This window comes from Pleurodeles waltl, chromosome 10 (genome assembly GCF_031143425.1).
Source record: "Pleurodeles waltl isolate 20211129_DDA chromosome 10, aPleWal1.hap1.20221129, whole genome shotgun sequence".
NCBI classification, from domain to species: Eukaryota; Metazoa; Chordata; class Amphibia; order Caudata; family Salamandridae; genus Pleurodeles; species Pleurodeles waltl.
Genome location: NC_090449.1, coordinates 730290903 through 730311239, shown reverse-complemented (window position 1 = coordinate 730311239; position 20337 = coordinate 730290903). Strand labels below are relative to the sequence as shown.

The 20337-nt window shown below is 39.7% G+C and overlaps 1 protein-coding gene across 4 annotated transcripts in view; it reads left to right on the top strand.

Annotated features, from left to right (window-relative positions):
- The window catches only part of ZEB1 (zinc finger E-box binding homeobox 1), a 351889-nt gene that overhangs the window by 124315 nt on the left and 207237 nt on the right, over nt 1-20337 (top strand). For all 4 annotated transcript variants that reach the window (XM_069211259.1, XM_069211260.1, XM_069211262.1 and 1 more), the window contains exon 2: nt 6799-6984. In XM_069211259.1, coding sequence (XP_069067360.1) covers nt 6799-6984 — 186 coding nt within the window. The remainder of the gene's footprint in view (nt 1-6798; nt 6985-20337) is intronic.

The window sequence follows — 20337 nt, the reverse complement described above, 5'->3', positions numbered from 1 at the left end:
TTTCCTTTGGCAAAATGGGTCAAAAGAAGGACTTGACAGGCTCAGAAAAGTCAAAAATAGTGAGATATCTTGCAGAGGGATGCAGCACTCTTAAAATTGCAAAGCTTCTGAAGCGTGATCATCGAACAATCAAGCGTTTCATTCAAAATAGTCAACAGGGTCGCAAGAAGCGTGTGGAAAAACCAAGGCGCAAAATAACTGCCCATGAACTGAGAAAAGTCAAGCGTGCAGCTGCCACAATGCCACTTGCCACCAGTTTGGCCATATTTCAGAGCTGCAACATCACTGGAGTGCCCAAAAGCACAAGGTGTGCAATACCCAGAGACATGGCCAAGGGAAGAAAGGCTGAAAGACGACCACCACTGAACAAAACACACAAGCTGAAACGTCAAGACTGGGCCAAGAAATATCTCAAGACTGATTTTTCTAAGGTTTTATGGACTGATGAAATGAGAGTGAGTCTTGATGGGCCAGATGGATGGGCCCGTGGCTGGATTGGTAAAGGGCAGAGAGCTCCAGTCCGACTCAGACGCCAGCAAGGTGGAGGTGGAGTACTGGTTTGGGCTGGTATCATCAAAGATGAGCTTGTGGGGCCTTTTCGGGTTGAGGATGGAGTCAAGCTCAACTCCCAGTCCTACTGCCAGTTCCTGGAAGACACCTTCTTCAAGCAGTGGTACAGGAAGAAGTCTGCATCCTTCAAGAAAAACATGATTTTCATGCAGGACAATGCTCCATCACACGCGTCCAAGTACTCCACAGCGTGGCTGGCAAAAAAGGGTATAAAAGAAGGAAATCTAATGACTTGGCCTCCTTGTTCACCTGATCTGAACCCCATTGAGAACCTGTGGTCCATCATCAAATGTGAGATTTACAAGGAGGGAAAACAGTACACCTCTCTGAACAGTGTCTGGGAGGCTGTGGTTGCTGCTGCACGCAATGTTGATGGTGAACAGATCAAAACACTGACAGAATCCATGGATGGCAGGCTTTTGAGTGTCCTTGCAAAGAAAGGTGGCTATATTGGTCACTGATTTGTTTTTGTTTTGTTTTTGAATGTCAGAAATGTATATTTGTGAATGTTGATGTTATATTGGTTTCACTGGTAATAATAAATAATTGAAATGGGTATATATTTTTTTTTGTTAAGTTGCCTAATAATTATGCACAGTAATAGTCACCTGCACACACAGATATCCCCCTAACATAGCTAAAACTAAAAACAAACTAAACTACTTCCAAAAATATTCAGCTTTGATATTAATGAGTTTTTTGGGTTCATTGAGAACATGGTTGTTGTTCAATAATAAAATTAATCCTCAAAAATACAACTTGCCTAATAATTCTGCACTCCCTGTACTGGAAAACTTGCCAGATATTGGTCAGATGGTGATGGAAATAGTTTAAATGAATTTGATACGATGATTAAGACAAACATTCACTTTCTACCAAAAATGTCAAGAATTTAACGTTACTATTTTGAGAAAAGGAAACAAAATGAAAATGAATCGGTGGAAGATTTTGAGACTGCGCTCAAAGTTAGCTTCCACGTGCAACTTTGATGAGAATATCGAAGAAAGAATTTGTGACCAGTTCATGCTTGGATGCAGTAGTGATAGTGTGAGAAGAGTTATGGTCAAAGAATGATCCTGGCAACACAAAAGGATGATGGACGGAGTGCTGAAACTTTTCAAGCACTCGCACAGTTCCAGATTTAGGTTAAATCATTCTTCTTTTGCTTACCATGCCACCCCAGGGTGGACCCAACCATATGCAAATCAGTCTTGGCCTGGACTGTTCCCATGGGGAGCAGGGTCAAGTCCTCCCTAGACCAGAAACAAGCTTCCTGGGACCGGTTTTGGGATATCACCCCTGATCAGCGAGGCTAGCTTGAATCCAGTTGCATAGTGAGCAAGGGACCCACGTCTGGGCATGCCTTGGCCACCGAGCACAACTTTAGCAACACAAAAGGATGATGGACTGAGTGTTGAAACTATTCAAACACTCACCCCCAATCACAGATCCGGGTTAAATCCATCGTTCTTTTGCTCACCATGCCACCCTGGTTTGGACCCAGCCATATGCAAGGCAGGTCTGTGACTGGGGGTGAGTGCTTGAAAAGTTTCAGCACTTTGTCCATCATTTTGTGTTGCTAAAGTCACCATAAATTGGCCAGGGTATCCCCAGACGTAGGTCCCTTGCTCACTGTGCTACTGGATTGAAGCTAGCCTGGCTGATGAGGGGTGATACCCCAAAACTGGTTCCAGGTTGTTTGTTTCCAGTCCAAGGAAGACCTGGCAGTTCGGGCTGGACGGTTCCCCTGGGGAGCAGGGTCAAGACTGTTTTGCTTATTGCTTTGTCCAAACTAGGGTGGCATGGCGAGCAAAAGAAAAACTGATGTAACCCAGATCTCTGACTGAGGGTGAGTGTTTGAAAAGATTCAGCGCATCGGCTGTCATCCTTTTGTGTTGCCAAAGAATTATCCTAACCTATCTGAGGTCATAGCCACTGCTAAACAAATTAAACACTCTGTACAGTGTTCAACATTTACTCAAGTCCAAGAATGAATCTATCCCCATTCAAGCTGTGTCTACACACAAAAACCAACAACATTTCTTCAAGAGTAAGAATACATGTGTTCGATGTGGTAATCCAAATAATTTGGCAAATAGCAGAGGTTGTCCAGCAGTAAAAGTAACATGTAGACTTTGTGTCAGGAAGGGGCTTTATGCCAAATGCTGTAGGTCAGTGGCTGCCAAGGCGAAGATATATGAAATAAGGGCAGAAGATATAGGTTTTGTATTACAAGTGGTTAATAATGTCTAATGTGTTACAAAAAGAGAATTGTGAGCATCCTTCAGACATGGTTTAATCTTAATGGCTTTGAGGTTTCCATTATGATGGATGCAGGGGCACAGCTTTCTTTAGTCTCTGGGGGTTATGCTAAAAGTTTTGATGGTAAGATAGCTTTGCAAGATCCTGATGTCACACCGTACAGCTATGGTGGTAAACCCATAGACCTAAGGGGTTGTTTTGAAGCTGATTTAATGTTCCGAAGGAACAAGGTACATGGAAAGATATATGTTTCAGTGAAATGTGACACTATTCTAAGCTGGCCATATAAAAAATGTCTGGGTATCTTTCTTGACCCTAGCTTGAGTCGTTTGAAACTCTACATGAGAATTTCCCACAGTTTTTACTGAAGTGGGGTGTGTCAAGTTGTATGTTCCCATCATACAAGATCACATGCAAAAGATCAGGAATGTTTGTTGAACAAAAAGGAATGACCCACAAAATCAGTAAGTGTAAATTGTCAGTCACATCTTGTATCTGTCACATAATATCTGGAAATGGAGTGAGGCCTAAGTAGGAATTAATCAGGACTAGTTTGGATTTGCCTTCACCTTAAATTTTTTTTTTTTTTTTAAATAAAGTGTAATAGTTTCTTGGTATGTGTGAATACTGTTCAGGGTTTATCCTAAATTTTGCCAGTGGCACATCGGCCATAAGAAGTAGTCTTAGAAAGGAGGAGAAATTTCTGTGGTCAGAGGCATATCAAATACAATTTGACAATATGAAAGTCATTTTGTCTTCAGCACGATCTTTGAAAAGTTTTATTCCTGAGTTGACATGTGATTGGAACGCATTCCAGTGAGAAGGGACTTGGCACAGTATTGAAGCAATGGCAGGAACGTGAGGGAGCTAACATAGCATTTTCCTCATGTTCATTAAAGGGGAGGTGGGGTGGAGCAACGTTTTTCCACAGTTGAAAAAGAAGCACTAGCTGTGTGCGGGCAGTACAGAAATGTTGTCAATTTGTGTGGGGAGTCAAATTCTTTGATCACAAACAATTTAAAGAAGTGTTTGATAGGAAGGGACTAGACTGTATGTCATCTCGTATCTGTAGGTGGTTGGTAGCACTTCAAGATTTTGAATGTCAAGTCTCTTATTTACCGGGATCCAGCAACAAAGTAACGGACTGTTTGTCTAGATTGACAGTTGATTCAGAGAGGAAGAAAGAGGAAGATTGCACCTAGTGGAAGGATGACGAGGCCAAAGTTTGCAGTGTAACATTGGTGTGTGTGTGTGTGTGTGTGTGTGTGTGTGTGTGTGTGTGTGTGTGTGTGTGTGTGTGTGTGTGGGTATGCGTTAACCATGAGGGGCATCAGGGTGTAAGCAAAACTAAGGAAAGACTTAGGTGTGTTTACTCGTGGCCAGGAATGGATAGCGCGGTGGAGCCAGTAGTGAGGGAGTGCAGAGTATCAGATGAGTATGAAAGTGAGGACCGCTCCCATAGTTTGTAGGGAAGAAGCAGCGGAAGTCTGGGAGGAGATAGGGATTAACATTGTTGGACCATCAACATTGGTCCATCCAGCAAGTAATTGTTGGTGTCCATGGGCATATTATCCAGATGGCTAGAGATCGGGTTTATCAACTAGACTGATACTCTGGCAGTCATCAAATTCTTTACTCACATTTTTGGTAGGGAGGGCAATCCCAAGACTGTCATCGCATACAATGGATTGCAGTTCACATCTAGAGAAATTGAAATGTTTGTTTGATAGCACACTTCTTGTGACTAATACCGCTATCATCCCGAAACAAACGGAGTGGTAGAGAGATTTAACTGGATTCTCAAATAAACTATTGATTGCCGAGTCTGGTAATGACTGGATTCAGGCAGTTAAGAAGAGCTTTGGAATACAGGCTAACGCCATATTCCACTGCAGGTGCAAATCCATTTGTGACATTTAGAAAACCTAAACATCACACGGTTAGGAGCTCCCCCCCCCCCCACCCCCCCACCCCCCCTGGTGGAAATATGCAGAAGAAATGTGTGCTCTGAAGAAATAAGGACATGCTATGGACAGAAAGGAGAACTGATTTTTGCAAAGCTGTGAAACCATAGTGTGTGTGTGTGTGTGTGTGTGTGTGTGTGTTCGCGTGTGTGTGTGTGTGTGTGTGTGTTCGTGTGTGTGTGTGTGTGTGTGTGTGTTCGCGTGTGTGTGTGTTCGCGTGTGTGTGTGTGTTCGCGTGTGTGTGTGTGTTCGTGTGTGTGTGTGTTCGTGTGTGTGTGTGTTCGTGTGTGTTCGTGTGTGTTCGTGTGTGTTCGTGTGTGTTCGTGTGTGTTCGTGTGTGTTCGTGTGTGTTCGTGTGCGTGTTCGTGTGCGTGTTCGTGTGCGTGTTCGTGTGCGTGTTCGTGTTCGTGTGTGCGTGTTCGTGTTCGTGTTAAGATCAAATTGCCAGAGAACGTTCATGGTGTCTCAATCCTTAGTGAAATGTTCAAGGGGATTAAAGTATTTCGTGGAGCTGCAAAAAATGGATAAATGGTGCATTTAGAATTTTTTGCAATTGTAGTTGTGAATCAACATTCTCAATTGTATGATGTTTGGTTTTTTTTTTTCTTTTTCTTTTTCGTGCTCCTCCTCCTTTTTCTTTCCCCTGTTTGGTTATAGGAGGGAAGAGTGTGGTTATGTATGCATATTTCTATTGTTGATATTAGCACTTCCCCTCATGGTATGTTTCCCTCAACTCATCTTTGCTTTCCTCTTAGTGGTAAGTTCCAGATGGAATATTTATTCTTGATTGTTGAAACTGTGATGGGTGTTAACAGTTTTACTGCTGGATGCGGTCTACAGTGCTTCTTGCATCCTGGAATACATTTTGATTGAATCTATCCTTCTACATGGTTCTTTGGGTGAATCTTTTCAACCCTGCACACCGCCTGCACAGGCTGCCTATTGACAAGAGCTGTATTTAAATGTTTTTATCTGCTGCAAATTACTGCCTAATTCTGGTCCCTGGTTTCTTTGTTCTGTCATCCTTCCTGTCTTCCTAGCTCTATTTCCTTTACTTTAATTGTTCCAAAGATTAGAAAGGGTTGAGGGCGGAGACAGTTATTTCTTATAACTGTCAAAATCTGGCACTGTTTGCCAATCAATATCTGCTCATTATTCCACCATCACAGTATTGAAAGGCCTCAGACCTTTTTTTGCATTGTGTATCTAGTTATTGCCATTTCATCTCTCAGAATCAGGACTTCTATTGGCAATTATGCACTAAATCACTCCTTCCGCTGTAAATCACTTGAGGCATTCATTACCACGTACAAGCACCCCTTTCTCGGGCCTATGCCTTAGTATTGTCAAAACAAAAAGAAAACTCCTTGGTGACTTGAAATGTAAATATTTTGTACGGTTTGAGGTATTTGATCATCTACACAATGCAGTATGAAGTAAAAACGATCTGCCAAAAGAAGTTTCGACGTTTCTTGATATGTGCTAATTTGTGCCATGACTAAGAAAGAGGTTGTTAAGGGTGTGGCAAGGACAGTTGACTCTATAGGTCACTGAACTGAGGTGTCATGAAAATTGCCCCCAAACATATTGAATATTTTTTGGCTTTTTGTTATGCAAAAACTATTCAGTAAGGCCTCCGTGCAGTGGAACAGTGCTTCAAAGGTTCCTCTGTTAAAGAAGACACATATTCACAGCTCACAATAAAAGCATTTGCAAGTAATACTAATCTTTTAAGGAACCAATCAATGCTGCTATTATGCTTTCCAATGCGCTTACGTTCTGTTTCATGTGAATCTGTCGAAAGCGTGCGCACGAGCGATCACGCTCATCATATAATTATCAGTCTAAGAAAAACAACATTATTTGCAATTAGCGTTTGCTAAACCGCAGCTTCAAGTAGGTAATTAAGCTCGTGTTGTAGTGACGCCTAATTTATGCTACAGTGTTATTGGCACTATGACTTAACCTGATTGCCATTTTGCCTTTTTTTGTCTTGTCATAGTTACCAATTACAATAACGTGCTAGAAACCAATTCGGATTCCGATGACGAAGACAAATTGCACATTGTAGAAGATGAAAGTGTTACAGACTGTGATGTGCCAGAAGATGACTTGCCAACAGACCATACAGTATTACAGGAAAGCAGTGAAAGAGAAAGCAGTGGCAAAAGTTGCTGGGAAGATGATGGTACGTACCGCAAAGTATTTTGCTTTGATACGTATTATAACTAAACGAATTGCCTTTTACAGCAATTAGTTTAAAAAGCATTGTACAACGAACACTGCAAAAGCCAATAGGCTATATTTTAATGTGCTGATAGCTGCAAACTGCAATACCACATTAAAACCAGACTGTTTTTCCTTTTCCAGTGCTTGTTCTGTTTTAAGCAGTTGGATTTTGTGCCCTTGTGTGTGTGTGTATATGTAAACCTACATTTTTACCTGTGACTCTAACACGATTTCGCACTAAAGCCTTTACAAAAAAAAAACTATCATGACAAAGGCAAAGTCCTAATTGTCTCCAAGAATGCAAATTCAGTACAGTAATTTTAATTAAATCTAAATGTTTGGAAGGTTCTAATATTACTGTTTATAACCAATCTTGTTTCACTCTCGAGTAATTTGTTGCCAAATGCTTACTGTCGCGTTTTTTTTTTTTTCCTTCAATTTCTTGTAGTGCGTGACAGTTATGATACGTTTAATTTAGTAAAGATGGCAGAGAAGCTTCATATTCGTGTTGGTGCCATGAGTAGCATAAAAGCAACATTAAAAAGCGTATAGTTTAAATGTACTAGAGCCTAGAAGACCTTTATGGAACGATAACAGTTTTTGTTTTTCATTTTTACACACGTTTACATATTTATTTTCTTGGTTTAGCTTTAGGGTAGCTATTGATGTTGAGCCTAACTCGGAGGAGCAGAAGAATACTCCTATTTGACCACAGCACACTTTGAGACGCTCTGGTTACAGATGAATAGATGGGTGTTTGCTTAACCTCTGGGGAACCAATTTTGATAAAGTTAGAAACCTATATGATAACAAAAGAAGCTGACTCATGGAGGAGGTTTGTGTGGTAGAGGGAGGGAATTATCTGGAGGAGAGGAGGATTTTCCCAGGTTGGTAGTAACTTCATTTGATTTGCATTGGCCAGAGATGACTTGCTGCAGAAATATTGTCCGCTATTTATGCTGTGATGGTCATTTTGCTGAAGGCTGGTGAAAAGATACTTTTTCGTTGTGTGAGGTGGAGTACTTGCACTGTGCATCGGAATGCATACTTGATGGAAAAGGTGTGATGCAACACTGGAGAGTAAGTTGACTGCCACATGATCTTTTTTTTTCATGTGCTCTGTAACTAAAATCTAGCAATCAATATACCTGGCTGGGTGTTTGATATTGGTGTGTACTCTATGTGGAGAAAACCTGCAAGAGACATAATGTTGATACAGTGTACAGTTTAGAGCTGGAGTGGACCAAACTTGTGAGAATGTTTTGATAGGGTTCTTTAAGCTAATAAACGGACTTCAGTTATTGATGTGCAGGCTGCAGCGACACCTTAATATATAGCTTTGTCACCTGCGTTAAGGTGTACGACAGTGCCTTGCTTAGGTGACCTTGTGAAGTTCCTTCTAAAGTCCATTTAATGACTACAGATGATCGATACACAAAGGTGGCCTTGGAGTGTCCTCCTTATGATCAATATTTGAGGCATTTGAAGATGTCCCAACTGGACATACTCTGTTCACCAGAAATGACAAACGAGCTTAGACAAGTTTGGTTAATGGCCAATTTGGAGGAGTAAGATCTGATGGCCTATGTTGATGACTGAGAGGTCAAGGAGGATGTGGAGGCCCGGATCATCTTTACCAGTGATTTTTAGGGCTTCATGGACAACTTAAGTTGTAGAGGTTTTGTGCTGCAGTGGATGGAAGCTTGATTTGCATGGCTAGAGGAGATGATGGTGGTCAGTGTGGGCATCCAGATGTAAGGCTGCCAGTCTTTAGAGGATCGTACCAACAAAAGTGAGGTGGGTCATTGGTAAATGGCCTGTTCATTGGTCAGGGCTAGATTTTTTTTTAGTAGATTTGTTTGAGCACTCTAAAGGGAGTGTAGAGAGTGGTCTGTCCCGACTGATATGCTGATAGTGTTATGGTATGAACTGGTAGCAACCAGAGTAACATATGGTGATGGAAGGGAGTACATTTTCGTATGTTGTCCCCGTGTTATAATTTATTTATATTTAGCACCAAATGGCTGCGTATCAGTCTGCGCCCTCTTTCTGCCGGTGCTGATGTGGGAGTTAACATCCAAACTCCCATAAATCTTTCAACAAAAGGTACACATCGCACTCCAGGAAGTCCATTAATCAGCTTCTCTATTTGAAATAAGTGTGTGCTCCTAACACATTTCGACCGACAGATCACAGATAGCCATTGTCTCTTTTTTTTTTTTTTCCCACATTTTATATAGTCCTCTGTGTGTTACTACAGCATTCTGGGACATGTTGTTTTTCAATGTTTTTGTTGCGATTTTTAAACATTTTTAACACTTGTGACATTTTTAATACTTAGCCTGTCCAGTTTCTCCTATAAAATATAAATTTGCGTCATGAATCTATATACCTGTTTTATTTGCTGCTATTACCAATCACATTATTCATTTTCCTGTTTGAAGGTAAAGTGATTTTGGGACAGCTAACTGATATTTGAGATACCATATCTTTATATCCATAATTTCCTGTTTTATGATTCACACTTTATATCCTAGCGTTTGCTATGAGAAAAGCAATTAAATGCGGTATCTCTGAATCACTTTACCTAAAAATAATTTTTCTTTCTAGTTAATCTTTTTCCAGCAATGGTTGTAAATAATTGTGGGAATAAGAAGCAAAGTCGCTCCCAAACATATTAGTGTATAGTTAAAATCTGTAATTTTTCATGATATTCTACATAGGCAGCAATATATAAAATCCATAGTTTTCTTATTTATCAATTCACATATATTTTGAGATGGTTTTATCATTAAAGTTTTTTTTTGTTGGTTTTTTTTTTGGATTGATTTTTACTTTCTTTGCTCTTTTTCCTATGTATTTTCTTTAGAAGTGTACAAAACGTTCATTGGCATTCAAGCTAAGCGGGATCTTAGTCCTTAACTTTATTAGATATCTAGATTCCAAACGACGTAAGTTCTATTGCCTCCTCTCTCATTATGGGGGACATGAGCTACTCCAAAGTACTGCATTGTCTGCCAGTTTTATTTCATGACATTGATTTGGATGTTTCACCATTGCATACCTCAAAACTTCATTGTTCACTGCTCTGATATTTTCCAATATTCTTTTTTTCAGCTTACCAGTTGTACTTCCTACATATGTTATGCCACATCCACATTTTAATGCATATACTACACAAATTGTTTCACATGTTGTTTTTTGGTTGATCTTAAATGTGTGTCCTGTGGTATCTTTTTTACTTCCTTTCTGTTTTTCACTAATTTGGCATGTCTTGCATTTCAAACACTTAAACCCCACACTTTCTTTATTCAACCATGTTTGAATTTTCACAAGTTGATCTTTGATGGATGGTGCCTTTCTATAGGTAATTTTGGTCCTGGTCCTATCAAAGGTCCAATATCCGAAACCTTTTGTAGCAGATTCCAATGTTTTTTCAAAATCCTCGATCTCGTTATGTTCATTGTTGTATATCATTTTCATTTCTTGATCCTCTTGATTCTTGATGTTATTTTGTCCTTTCTTTATCAAGGTTTGCTCTCTACTTATTTTTTGTGCTCTTGCCATACCCATTTTAATATAGTGTTGAAGATGTCCTCTCATTTCAAATCTATTTTTTCACATCCTCAAACTGTTTTATCACTATCTTTTCTGATCAATTCCGTCTGACTCTAAGGAACTCTCCATAAAGTATCATTTTAAGTAGACTTTGTGGAGGGAAGCTATTGCCACGTAGATGGCTGGCTGTTGAAGTAGGCTTCCAATACATGGTCGTATGCAAGGTTTCATTATGAACATAAACCTTGATACTCAAAAATTATATCTCTTTTTTTTGTTTGGTTTAAAATTTACATGTAAAAACAAACAATCTCATTGGTGTTCAGAACCTTAAATTCTTGAAATTCCCAGTCCAAATGATAAAACATCAATAAATCTCAACCAATATATGGAAGAAATAATTCACTGGCTGTTTTTCCTCTCTCCAAGCCACTTCCCTCTCCCACCACCCCATGGTGAGATATATCTATATAAATGTTACGCAGCTCATTTGTAGGATGTAACATGGGAATATGAGGAGAACATTGAGCATAACAGATGTTGTGATCTGGGATGAGCATCGGAGGAAGAGGTAAAAGCTGGACAAATAGATATTGGAATTGTTAGAGATCTTTGTAAATGAAGAATGGTATTTGTTGGTGTTTCAAGGAATTAAGCTTGTGATGTAGTGATCCCTAATTCAATATTCTTGGCTTTTCAATGTAGTGAGGCATGGCAGGACGTAGGCGTGAGGCTTAATGGTGTTTTACTGAAAGAAAGAGGGCCTTTGTTTCATAGTCTGTGCCATTGATGGTATGAATGTTCCGATCTGGTTTAGCGTTTGAGATGAGTTAACTGCAGAACGGAACATTAAGGTCATTGTGAAAGCGTGGGGCAAGAGTTCAACATGGTTTGGTAATATTAACAGAATAATAAACCTGGATGTATACATTTCTACTTTTAAATGAGAATAATTTTATATTTCAAGTCTTAATGGTACTTAAACTGCTGACTAAGTGCATTTCGAAAGAAAGGAGTGTTTGGCAGACAAAGTGGAATATCTCTATCATTTCACTGCAAATCCGTTTAAAAGGTACTTGATAAACTAGCAAGCACCTCTGTTCAAGGCTGCATTCATTGTCCGTATAACCTGCTTCAGTACCAGACTAAAATACCTAACATCAAATCACAGCTTCATTTGGAGACCTGAAACAAAATTCCTTTGCCTCTCCAAAATGATAAGTTGGTTTCTAAGCTTTGTTCAGCTTTACTATGCATTAAACAAGGTATCTAAAATTTAGGAATGATCATATGTCTCTAAGATTTCACTTCTTATAGCTAAAATGGGTGACACATCACACTTTTCATAATTCTTTTAGATTTTTGTTTCCTTTTTGTGTAGTGATTACCTCACCAACTGCAGTGTGGAAATTTGTTGGGTAGAGCAGAGTATGTTGGAGAAGGAGTTAATATAACCTCTAGAAAGAGGAAGTTGTTTATTATTAGTCTTAGAATGGAACTTGTGGATCTTTAGGGGCATGGAGTGATCACATCTCCATTGAGGTCAACCTCTGTGGTGGTGTTGGTGTGTTAAATGCTTCATAGCTATAAAAGCTTTACCACAACATTGAACCACGTGCCCTAGACTCACACCTATAGCAAATATTGTACTCTGGTCTGTGGCAAGGAGCAGTGGACACCATCCAATTGCAAGCTTCCCCCCACACGCCCATGTCTTGCAGGCTTTTGCAGTGGACTGAACTGTGGACAGTCATAATCAGACAGGTTCACTTAAATACAGTCATTTCTTGCAGTTGTGTCTGACCTTCATCAATCCCCAGGCCTGAATGTTCTCTGGAACAGTGTGTTTGAGATCCTGTTCTGATACAGAAAAATTTAGGCACTTGCATGTAGTGTGGAAATCCTATAGTAAACTTTACCAGCTCTGTTGCTTTTGTTAGTGAGGCTTAGGTCTGACCTTAAAATCACTGCTTCTGCTACAATTACCCATGTAATTGCAGGCAAAAGGCATTTTCAGTTTTAATCGCCCCAAAGTAAGAGATGGTGTTTATTTCCAGATTTCCAACCAAAGTGGCTACTTTCTCACTTGGTAGCACATGAAGGCTTGCTTAATAGGATTCTCGGAAGAGAAGGTTTAGCTGTGATTGCTTGATGCTTAACTTGTTCATGAAAAGCTAGAATATACAAAAAAAGTGATGGCTGGAATGCTTGAATTAATCTCAGCCACTGGTAATCGCGCTGGGCTGCATCCCAGTCCATACCAGTGGAAATAGCTTCATCTAAACTGTGTCCTTTAGTCTGTGAACGTGCCATTCACATTATTTTTCCACCCACTCCATCGTGCATAAAGGGGCAAGGTTAGCCCCCCTAAACCACTGACTAACTTTACTGTGGGTTACATCATGCTGCCCTTTCACAAGGAGCACATCCACACACAAGGTAGTCCCCTTCAGTGCCAGGTGCACCATGGTAATGTGTACTTTTTTGAGATCAGGAAATCACTTTTGCCTTTAGCCAACGTTTTTCTTTAGTTTTTAAGAAAGCAGCTGCTTCCCTAACAACAATGTTTTACAAAAACTGACCGAGCAAAAAAAGAAATACCAAAATGCTGACGTCCAATGCCAGACTTTTTGGCTTGGCCAATGCTTGTTGTAAGCTGGTGCTTAACTGAAAGTTGATTGCTCATGAGGCTAAAAATCTGTTTAAATGCAGACTACATGAGTTACCCAGTAGAAAATGTTGAGTCATCGAGGTGTGGTCCCAGTATCCACTCAGTTCTTTTGCAGAGTATTGCTACTGTTGCATTCTTCACACACATTGGTGCGGTGGGGAACGTGCGTCTCTGCAGTGATACTTTTTAGTATAGGTGTAAGCCTAAATTATGGTATGAACCATACATTGACCCTACATTCCAATTTTCCTCTGCACCTAAACCAGTGTTTATCCTGATTTTGTTTCAGGGAAGAACACCTGTGATAAGTCCATGATACTTGTATAGCACATCTAATAACCTTCTCTGTGGTACTTTTGTGAAGTATCACCACCATTTTTTTTCTTCTTTTTTTTTTTTTTAACTACTGTAACGTTTTTTGCTAGTGGTATTAAATGTTCTTAGAATATTTTGTTTAATTTGTGATTCTAGAATTGTCATGAGAACCAGTTTGGCATCCTGAAGTGACTAACTGAATAGCCTGCAGATTCAAATGTTGCTAAAGCTGTGAAGTGGAACTCACCAGTCTGCTTCAGAGTCAGTAGTGCAGAGCATGTCCCAGACCGTGCTTGGTGTTCCTGTCAAAGTGGTGGATGGGTTGGCTTTGGGCTTGGGAAGCAGAAAACAAATGTGTGAAGGCTCTCAAGTCTCTTGGACTACAAGCCAAGAAGGTTTCTTGTCTGTTAGATGAAGGGGTTCTCAGATTTTCTGGATTCAGAATAGTGGTGATTTTTTTAAATAGTAATTAGAACACACAACTACTTGTGTTTTCATCGTTTTCATCAATTTTAGATGGAGTGTTTTTTCATTTACATGGACTTGACATGAGTGATAATATTCTACAGGAAATGACATACACAAGCTGTTTTAGTAATTAATGCACTCTAGTAAACATTCAACACCTTTATCTTGCTAGAACTAAAAATCATTACACTGGTCTTGTTTCTGTGTCCTATAGCAGTTGTTATTGCTCCACAACTTAAGATACTGATTAGAAACAAAGATTTGGACAGGATCTCCTCATAACACTGTGTAGGACCAAAAGAGTTCTTGCAGCACAATTTTGAGGGCGTGACAGGATACCGGTAAATTCCACGATCCAAACAAATAATATCTACCTCTACCTTTCACTAACCTGAGTACTCTAATGAAGATGCTGAGAGATTTCAAATTATTCCAGGATGAAAGGAAGATATTTGAGATGTCTCTGTTGAAGCAATTTTTTGAAGAAGCGTCACAAAAAAAGTTTCTGGTCAGATGTTGTTGAAGTTGGGCTTGAAGATAATCTTGACAGAAGAGCCAAGAATACAGATGAACAGAATGCTTTCTGGAATTACAGAAACCAGGTGCATCTGTAAATACTCCGGAAATACTCCACATTGTGTCATTTAGGGCAGTAACATGCTGCACTTGGTGTTGTGCACTAATTGCCTTAGACCCTTCACCTACTGAAACACTGGACAAGATCCTGACGGAAATATTCCCGCATTACCAATGGGATTCTTAATGAGGCCCCAAGTGTTTACTTTGAGACTATTTGACTATTTCGGTTAGCGGGTCAAGACTAGCTTGGTTTTTTTTTTTTTTTTTTTTTTAACTTGAGGGAGTGTTTCATAAAATGTCACTGGCTGGATAGCTCAAATTTTAAAGTATCCCTTTGCTTGGATCACATTATGAATTACCACTTTTGTGATTTATAAGTTAATTGATTTTTCTCACAACTACATATAACAGGCACAAAAACTAATGGTTCTCCCAGAAAACCAGTCGATCAATTTTAAAGCTGAACTTATGGCAGGTGTCAATCATTTAGTGTTTATTTTTTGTTTTAAGAAAATAAACCTATATTGGTTGTAATGAGTTGGTAAATAGTTTCCCACCCACTCCCTCTTCCTCTTGAGCTCACTTCACTAAACCTATAAACATATCTCAGATCATAAGTCCTATATAGTGTTCTTATTGTACAAGCCTCCCCTCTTCGCAATCTCTTATAGTTTAGTGCTTAATCAACATTTTGTCTTGTCAGGCTGATCTCCATGTACCTCCCTCCCTGCCATCCTTTGTTCCAACTCTATTTCCACCAAGCCCCACTACATGTCCTCCATTTAATCACATTCCACTAATTTAATCTTTTCGGTGCCCCCATTGCTGGAACCGTTTCCCCAATCCATTAAACAATGCACATTTTGACTCCAAACTTGCCCTAATTCTACTACTTTAGACATTGGTTTAGTTTTTTGTTCTTTGGCGCCAGATCCAAAAAACTCATTTGACTATTCTTTGCAAGGTCATTGCTGTTGAACATAGCTTCTCAACCACTGCCTTCCAGAACTGTTATTCCTGGATACTCCTACCACATGTATGTAGGTGCCCACCGCCACTCGACATTTAGGGCTGGCATCTGTAATACCGGTGTTCATTCTGTGTCCCAGTTGCGAGGCTACATGTACCATATGTAAACAATTTATTTAATTTCAGTCTGGTATTTTGGTGATTTACCTGGGTTTCCGGAACACTACACCAAAGCTGCCCCTCAATGTCCTCTCCTATATTTCTGCTCCAGTGTGCCTTCAAATTATGAACTTGTCATCCAGTGGTGACACTGCCAGATAGGGTCTAGAAATCCACTTCCACCACCCTGCAACCCCAACGGCGTTTGATTTACGAGAAGGTCGTCTGGCTCCTGTGGAAAATAAGACCAATTCTTTCTTATGGTGGTAGCAAGTCCAGCATATATTAAGTTTGTACTCTCAATCCCCCAGGTTCTTCTTAGTTTAATGTAGATCACAAGAAAATACACTTTTTGTTGCAATTAAAAAGTAGCACTGGCTTTGAATTACTATAGCCAGAAGACCTAGTTTAAACATGGAAAAACAACTTAAAAAAGAAAAACTAAAACCGGAAAGAAAAACAAATAGACAAAGTATAGCATTGGCCCACCAGCTCTGGCACTGAAGAGCACTTCTTTTTAGACTGATATGTACACGTGTCCAGGTAACGTGCTGTCACACGTGATGCAAGAGAACCAGTGACTGAAGTGGGCTAATACACTCACCCACTTTTCTATGCTGTAAGCTGTGGTGGGCGGAAACTAAATGTAAACAGTTGAAAAGACCTGTAGATAAAGAGGTAAACAAAGGCACCCCTTTCTTTGTATGTATATATATTTATATAATGATTGCAGGAGCCTGGTGAAGACCGCTAAAGTTGTCTCAAGACCAGGCCTACAAAGTGTGGCATGTAATGTTCTGAATGGTTAAAGGATATGTGCACAGTGCAGTTTCATTCACATCCAGTGCACGTTTTTGTTTTTTGTTCATACACCAATTTCTTTGGCAGTGCTAGACTTTCATAGTATTGTTTTAATTAAGGTTTGTCTGTAATGGTATTGCAGCTACCCAACTACATTGACTTATTGATAAATGTTTTAAGGGATTTCTCGGTATAGGTCTAAACTTACATTGCAGATTTTGAAAAGGTGAATTATTTTGCTTGCTGTGAAATATAGATGTCAAGATATCAAGATTGTATGGCATTTGTATGTTCCCACAGATGTGCCGTACATGTTTTTTTCTGGCCACACTGAGGTCATGATTTCTTGGTTTTGCCCTCTTTCTAATATGATTATTTCCCCTAGGTTTTAACTCTGATTGGCGTGTGTGTCCCTTGCTGATAAGGCACGTCTAAATAATAATGGCAAGTGGAAATGTTCCCTTGTGGCTTCCAGTTTGTCATCGGGCAAGTAAAATAATAGTTCCTTCTGCAGAAATGACTTGCATATTAGTCATTTATTAGTTCTTTAAAAAAATCTTTAAAAAATGTTGCACAGAAACTCTTCTAACTGGTCTAACACTAAAATCTGTCATTAACACTAGAAACGGACCTGTAAGAGTACAGAGCTATGTTTACGCAAGAGGCATACTGAAGACCCAGAAATAGCTATATTGGTGTAGATGTTAAACACTATTGCGCCATCCTCTTCATAAGTACCAGGCGTGGTTCACGTCTTCATGCAGTTGAATTCAAACCTATGACCTGTAAAGTCTTTGTTACATGCACATACTCCCCTCTAGAAATATTCTAGATATGAAATACCCATATCATACATGTAGTCTGGTTCTTTGGACGATTTAAGGCCGATACCTCACTAGAGCAAAGAAGTTTCAATATATAGCAACAAATGAACACACACCACGTGTGAGTCACCTAACTGCACAGACCATCCATTGCTGATTTAAAATCGGAGACCACATTTCTGTCCACTCGGAGCGTTCTACTCAATTTGACCTCCCTTTATCGGAATTAATGGTCACGTCCTTTCACTTAATCACCAGGTGTAGGAGTTGATGTCTCCCCAGAAAAATAGACATCGGACCAGATGAAGGCCTGCACTGTCACATGCATTAAGCAGTTATTTCCATCACTTCAAATAGGTCACATTTTTGTGACCGACACTTTGAAAGTCCAGATCATATCATTAAGAAACAAACCTCACGTCCTTCCCGAAACACCCTGGAGTTGAACCTAAGGTCCTAATCAACTATGAACTGATCATTAATCCGCATTACTAAAAGATTGCGATGAGCACTTGAGCAGAGTTTTCAATGTTGAGTGACCCTTTCTCTCACTTCAATTAAATATGTAACCTCCCTTTCCCACGTCCTTATTTGATAACAAACCAAGGGGGTTATTCTAACTTTGGAGGAGGTGTTAATCCGTCCCAAAAGTGACGGAAAAGTGACGGATTTACCACCAGCCGTATTACGAGTCCATTATATCCTATGGAACTCGTAATACGGCTGGTGGTATATCCGTCACTTTACCGTCACTTTTGGGACGGATTAACACTCCTCCAAAGTTAGAATAACCCCCCAAGTCTGCTATAACATAATACAATGGATATTCTTTTCCTACACTCCATTGTGGCCCCTTTGGAGAGCCCAAAGTTTTAGACATAGCCAGAGAACTCGCATCACTCTTTAATGCCAGACTTTGTACAAAACACTAATCTTTATCACATTTTTAAAACTTGTCTAAATGTACTATTTTTTTATACATTTTGTTACGGTCTTTAGAAATCATTATTTTTGTTTGCTCATAAAACAGACATAGGTATATCTTAATTGATTATTTTATTAAAGTAATTAAAACAGACTTCAACGTTTCTCACATTTAAATAATTTGAAAGAGTGACTAAAATGTGCCCATTGATAACTAAACGCCATCCCTTAATTTTGCTACTCCCGTGGCCACATCACTGCTGCCAGTGTCCATCTCACAGATCAGCAAATGCACCTTTTTGTTAACATTGGAGACCTTGAGTCTTCTGGTGGCCATGCGCCACAAAATCTGCGAAATTACATGGTACAAATAAGTATATACACCTTCTTTTAAAAGAGATCTTGCGTTGCATAGCTCGTATATATTCACCACATAAAGCAATATAAACCTAATGACCCCTTCCATTTCGAAAAAGTCTGACATTTAGACCTTTTATGGAAGTGCCCTTTGCACTCGGCAAGGACAAGTTTTACTGTGTGTCATGGGAACATACTTTGCGAATATGGTTATCGCAGTTTTTGAAGCAGCAGCAGTAGAAAATACTTTTAGATCATACATGGCCATCAAAGTGCATATAAATTACATTTAAAACGTTTGTTAAATATGTACAAAGGCACAGGAGTAGAGAAGATGAAATATTACTAACAATCCTACCGTTGAGGCTCATTAAATAACTCAATCCTAAAAATAAAAATCATGAACTCCATGCCCTGGGCAGAATGTTAGTTTCGCAAATTGCCAAAAGTCCCACTGTTAATAATTTCAGAAACTAATTCAGGCCAGTCCAGTAACTTAGAATGATATTTCCTAGTTCAATAATTATCGACCTAGGCTAAAATCTTATGGCAGCTGCACCAGAATGACATTAGAAATCTGCTTACTGAAAATACTATATTCTCTGTCCTGTTTCCCGAGCTGCAAGCAGATTTGGCAAATCCATCTTCTTTGATCACTGTACTTTTGGCATGCAAATAAAACATGGGCTTCAGTCTCGTTCGCCAGGCCGCAGACTGGACATAAACTTGAGGCAAAGCCCCTGTTCCACCTACTGGTGAACGACCTTAGGTGGAGGGAGCCTGTCCTCAATATTATAAACAGACTTTTAGCCAGGGCCGGAGTGATCCTATCAAGATATGGTTCCAAGCAAGGGAAGAGTTTTTTTTTTTTTTTTTTTTAATCTCCAAAAGCTGCTTGTCCGTGTGCCGTGAGTGCCAGACAAAGCTGTCACTTGGTATGTAAACTCCCAATATGTTTTTTTTTTTAGTATTTGATGTCCGCTTTGAGTAAGCACTTGGGCTTATCCCAGGATCTATTCAGGTTCAGTTTACTGAACCAGTCTCCCACTGACTTCATAAGGGAATGCAGCTCGTGTTGGCTGGAGTAATCAAATCCCTTACTGTGTCCCTATAATGGCTCAGTTCATTAGTAGACCACAAACTGACCCAATAAGCAAGAGACCGTAAAGCTACTAAATTTGCCACTCTACGTATGTTTAAATCCATGTAAAGCGGGGTTAATGGGCTCCCCATCGGTAACTTTAAAAGATTTCTTTATGAGTTTATTTTCTGCAATAGTCAGGCAATCCAGTTTACTATGCCCCACAGTTCCCTACCAAATAAGACAGCTCCATGCGCCTTTGCTTGATAGACTGCGAACGCCGGAGAGACCGATCATGAGCTGGTTGCATTATAGACCCAGATGATAGTGTTAGAGTTGTGCGGAAGCACTAGAGAGGACTTGGATAGTTGGGGAGTCATTTTAAATTGCTACTTAATTTAACCCCAAAGTATTCAAATGATTCAACTTCTCGAGTACTTTCCCACCTCCTCTAATTGGTCTCGACTTAGTTCCTCTGTGCCCAAAGACCATATATTTTGTCTTCTCCACGTTTAATTCCAATCCCCTTGAATTACAAAAGTTTGTGAATCTGTCAATTAAAACTTGGAGCCTCATTGGTGATCTGGAAATTAGTAGGGAATAGGC